The following is a 4,518-nucleotide window of genomic DNA, read 5'->3' as shown; positions in this document are numbered from 1 at the left end:
GCCAGGCTCTGGGCCACTCGCCCGAGGGCCCCGGCGCTGCCGGAGCGTGGGTGCCAGCGGGGCTCCTGGGAAGTGCCCGTGCCGGCTCAGCCCAGCCAGGGAGGAGCACCCGGTTCTGCGGGAGCCCCGTGCCAGGATAGCGGCATCCAGCCAGGCCAGCTCCACGGGGAGAGGCTGTGGCGCCAGGAAGGGAGGCCAGGGATGGCGTTTTGTGTGGGGGCACCGGCCACAGGTCCCTGGCCGGTGAGTGGGACGCAGGAGAGCCAGGTAAGCTCGCCAGGGTGCCTCTGCAGCACCCCCACATCAGCCGGTGCTGGGCTGGCAGTGGGAGCTGGTCCGGCTCCAGGGAGGCTGCCTGGTCCTGCCGGCTGCTGGGACACAGCCCCAAACTGTGCTCCCACCCCAGCCTGGGAGCTCCAGGGGAAGAAGGGGCCTGGCTGCCCTCAGCAGTGCTGACCTTGACGTCAGGCAGCTCCAGAGAGCTGGGCAGGGTCAATGTCCGCCCGCACGTGACACCATGGGCAGGGATGGGGCTGCTGGGACAGGGCTGCTTCCTCCTTGGGTCCAGGCTGGCTGCTGTGCTGTGCTGAGGCCCACCAGGACAGGCAGGTGAGCAGGGAGCACGGCGCTGCCGTGAGCCCAGAGCCCTGCGTCCTGGTGGGAACCAGCTGGCACCCACACGGTGCCTGGGGCTGAGCATCGTGCCGTGGGAAGGACGTGGGTTTCCATATCCCAGCTCCGGGGAAGAGTGATGTGCAGGGGCTTGGCTGCAGCACAAGAAGGCAGATGGTGCTGCCAGCACCGGTCCCAGCCCTGCTCTCCCCTGTGCCACAGGCTGACGGCATGTCTGAGGTGGGAAAGGGCACCCTGACCACCCACGTGCTGAACACGGCCACGGGGCTGCCGGCTGCCGGCCTTGGCGTCCGCCTGGCCCAGCTGCAGGAGCCAGGGCTGCAGTGGATGGAGCTGGCACACAGGTACGAGAGCTGGTGGCACCTGTGGGGCAGGGACACTGCTGCCAGGGCTGGGACAGCTGGGCCAAAGGCTCCTGGCACAACTGGCTGCCCAGCCTTCACCTGGGGTTTGTGTGCTGGTGGCAGGGCTGGTGCTTGGGGGTATGGCCAGGGCAGGTTCTGGGGTGGGGCAGAGCTGTGTTTTGGGGTACAGCAGGACTGCCTTGGTCTGGTTTCAGGCACACGGATGAGGACGGGCGCTGCCAGCCCCTCCTGGCACCAGGACAGGCCAAGGCTGGCACCTACAAGCTGCACTTTGAGACAGCTGAGTACTGGCAGGGACTGGGGCACACCAGCTTCTACCCCTTCGTGGAGGTACGGAGTGTGGGGAGACTGGGACAGGTGACACTGCATGTCTGAGGGCTGGGCCAGGCTCAAGGGCCTGCACTCCCCTGGGCCTCACTATGGGAGGGGGATTCCCACTGCTGTCTCCTCACTCTCCCTCAGGTCGTTTTCATCATCACTGACCCGGCACAGAAGCTCCACGTCCCGCTGCTGATCAGCCCCTACTCCTACACAACCTACCGGGGCAGCTAGAGGGGCACAGCCTTCCCCTGGGGACGCACGAAGGATGCCACCAAGGCCATTAAAAACTCCAAACAGCACCGTTTGTCTCAAAACATCACCTTCCACTTTTGTGGGAACAGAAGCAGCGCCAGGGGCAGCATGGTGGGGTGGGTGGGATGCCTGCAGCCCTCCAGCTGTGGTCCCCCTTGGGAGGAGAGGTTCCTGAGGATGCTCACTGGGGTCTGTTTAAAGACACGCAGCAGGAAAAGGGCACAGCCCCACTACCAGTGTGCCAGTGGGACCCTCAGTGCTGCCAGCATCAGGTGGGCACTGAAACGAGTCCAGCAGGGCCCTTCCCCAGTTCCTGCCCCGGGATGGGGAAGGACAGTGGCTGGAAACCCAGGTTGTCCAGAGGGATGCCAAAGGCTGTCAGCTTTGCCTCGAAGGTCTGCAGCATGTCGTTGTGTGCCTGCGAGGAAAGGGTCTCTGTCAGCCCCTCTGTGAGCAGAGGAGAGCTCCCTGCACCCCCAGTCTCATTTCCAACCCCCAAGCCAAAGCCATGGAATCACAGAATCGTTTGGGTTGGAAATGCCTCTAAGATCACCGAGTCCAACTGCTCCCCCAGCAGTGCCCAGGCCAGCACTAACCCTCATCCCCAAGTGCCCCTTAAACCTCTCCAGGACTCCTCCCCGCCCTTACCTTGCAGACTCTGGCCAGCTGGATCTGCAGGTCCTGGATGGTGGCATTCTTGGAATTGAGCACGTCCTGCGAGGGGAGGCTGGGATAAGGCTGCTCTGCCCAGCCCTGGGGACACGCTGGCTGTGCTGAGGGCAGCCGTGGCGTGGCAGAGCACACGAGGCAGCCCGGCCTGGCAGCCGGCCACCACCCTGCCCCCTCTGAGTGGCACTGCCAGGGGCAGCCAGCCCCGGACAGGGACAGCAGCTCTGGATGAGCACCACAGCCATCCCTGTCTGCCCCGCTGCGCGGGGAGCACTGGCAGCAGCTGCTCTGCTCCAGCAGCACCTCCCTGCTGCCGCGGCACCGCCGGAATTACAGGGAGCCAGGCTGCCCCAGGCAGCTGAGAGGAGGAATTCAGGGACCCCAGCAGCTGCAGGAGAGCCCGACGCCAGTGATGCCATCCCAGGAATGTGTTTTCCTTCCACATGCTGGGAGGTGACACATCCGCTGCCTGTCCCATAGGCCTGGTATGCATCCCAGAGCATCTCAGAGCCTCCCTGACTCCCCCTGCAGCGGGGACCTGGCTGGGGACAAGCAGGAGGGCACCAGGTGGTGGAGCCCTCGTTCCCTGTGTCTGCCCAACCCGCACAAGCGCTGTTCCCGGCTCCAGCTGCGGCAGCCTGCAGGAATGTGGGTCTCCAGGTTCCCTGCAGAGGTATTTTTAGCGCGGCAGACACCGCAGAGCTCCAGGATCCTGTCTGCACTGTCCCCATGGCCAGGCGAAGCTCACCAGGTGCAGCCCCCCCTGCACAGAGCCCCTGGGTGCCACTGGGCCCGCTGGCAGTCAGCTGGCTGTGTGGCAGCACAGGGTGCCAGCAGTGCCATGGAGCCTGCGGCCATGCTCCTCCAAACAGGCCCCAGCTGAGGGACAGATCAGCGCCAAACTCCACCACCCACACGCTCCGCTCTCGAGGCAGAGCCCAGTGCCCTGCAGCACCACACGTGGCCCTGGGAGTGCTGGCAATGAGTGACAAGTGACGTGCCACCTACAGCCATGCAGGATGGGCACTGGTGCTTTCCAGGGGCAGCAGGCACCCCACAGTGGGCTCTGCCCCCAAGTCCAGCCCTCACTGAGCCCCAGTACCTCCAGCTTGTGCGAGACCAGGGAGAGAGCGCTGGGATCCAGGTTGGAGGCTGCAAGGACCTCGCTGAGCTCCACCTCCTTCTGCTCCAGGAGGGTGAGGAGTCCGTGCAGCTTCCGCTCCAGGAGCAGGTTCTTGTAGCCCGTTTTTTGCTGCACCTCGTTAATGGCCCTGGTGAAGTTCTGGTAGAGGTCATCCCGCTCCTCCTGAACCTGCTCCAGGGGGCAGCACAGTGTCACAGCACCCTCAGGACCCCGGGGGCAGCACAGTGTCACAGCTCCCTCAGGACCCCGGGGGACACGAGGCTGACTGGGGTCTGCACAATGGTGTGGAGCACAAACACGGCAGAAAACTGGTCCAGCAGCTCAGCCCAGCCGCTCCCCACGGCACCTGCAGCCCACAGGGAAGGCAGGTGCTGCAGCACAGCCTCCCCCCTCCCCTCTTCCCTCCCTCTCTCCCCCCCTCCATGGTGCAGCACCTGCGCTTCTCCCTCCTCCTCCTCCCCCCTCCAGGCATGGAATGCCCCAGCGGGCTCCCTGCAGCACTGATTCAGACCCCAGCGAGGGCCCCCGGCACACGGGGGTCTCTCCTCTCATCCCCACAGCTGGCAGCAGGCCCTGGCTCACAGCTAGTTAATAAGTGTCCTAATTAGGACACAGTCTCTCCTCCAAAGCCTATTTCTGAACGCTCTGAATCTGGCGCTGTCTTAATGATGGATTGTTAATGAGGCCTCGGATCAATGTTCATATTCCTGGGGATTTCTACGAATTGCAAATGAGCTCTCTCCTGCCTCACAAGATTTATCTGGGTTAGTGGGGGGGAGCACTCGCTCTGCAGGGCTGTTCCTGAGCACCCCAGAACAGGAGGGAGCGACCCTGGAACCCTGGCAGAAGGAGGGGCCCGTGGCAATGCCCCCATCCAGCTCTGCCCCACGCAGCCCAGGCAGCCTGGGGCCCTGCTGCAGCGTGCATGACTGCTCAGCAAAGGACAAGGCCAGGCCTGTCTGCTGACCGTGGGAGAGGCTGGAGCTGGGAGCAGCTTTGCTGGGAGCAGCGGTTATCACCCGACCCGGGATTAGCTTTGCAAAGCCCTGGGCTAAGCACAGCCTCTGCTGAGCCCCACGCCCTGTCCTCTGCAGAGGGTTTGCAGAAGGTTTGGAGAGGGGATGGGATGCCCAG

The 4,518-nt window shown here is 64.3% G+C and overlaps 3 protein-coding genes across 3 annotated transcripts in view; 2 read left to right on the top strand and 1 right to left on the bottom strand.

The window, feature by feature from the left end:
- The window catches only part of LOC115948306 (cadherin-1-like), a 1,321-nt gene extending 1,181 nt beyond the window's left edge, over positions 1-140 (top strand). The window contains 1 exon segment of the mRNA XM_031060136.1: positions 6-140. Within this exon segment, the coding sequence (XP_030915996.1) occupies positions 6-140 (135 nt within the window).
- Positions 141-843: 703 nt separating this feature from the next.
- Positions 844-1,550, top strand: LOC102039941 (5-hydroxyisourate hydrolase-like). Its single transcript, XM_014308555.1, has 3 exons — positions 844-977; positions 1,193-1,328; positions 1,461-1,550. The coding sequence occupies exons 1-3, from the start codon at positions 844-846 to the stop codon at positions 1,548-1,550; spliced, it is 360 nt and encodes a 119-aa protein (XP_014164030.1).
- Positions 1,551-1,622: 72 nt separating this feature from the next.
- The window catches only part of GAS8 (growth arrest specific 8), a 4,995-nt gene continuing 2,099 nt past the window's right edge, over positions 1,623-4,518 (bottom strand). Inside the window, exons 7-10 of the mRNA XM_005424778.2 lie at positions 3,684-3,715; positions 3,343-3,552; positions 2,220-2,285; positions 1,623-1,989 (exon numbers count right to left, since the gene is read on the bottom strand). Coding sequence (XP_005424835.1) covers positions 1,840-1,989; positions 2,220-2,285; positions 3,343-3,552; positions 3,684-3,715 — 458 coding nt within the window. The 3' untranslated portion in view covers positions 1,623-1,839. The remainder of the gene's footprint in view (positions 1,990-2,219; positions 2,286-3,342; positions 3,553-3,683; positions 3,716-4,518) is intronic.

Source organism: Geospiza fortis, unplaced genomic scaffold, assembly GCF_000277835.1.
Source record: "Geospiza fortis unplaced genomic scaffold, GeoFor_1.0 scaffold102, whole genome shotgun sequence".
NCBI classification, from domain to species: Eukaryota; Metazoa; Chordata; class Aves; order Passeriformes; family Thraupidae; genus Geospiza; species Geospiza fortis.
The sequence above is the reverse complement of the archived record's forward strand: the minus strand, read 5'-3'. Positions and strand labels throughout refer to the sequence as shown.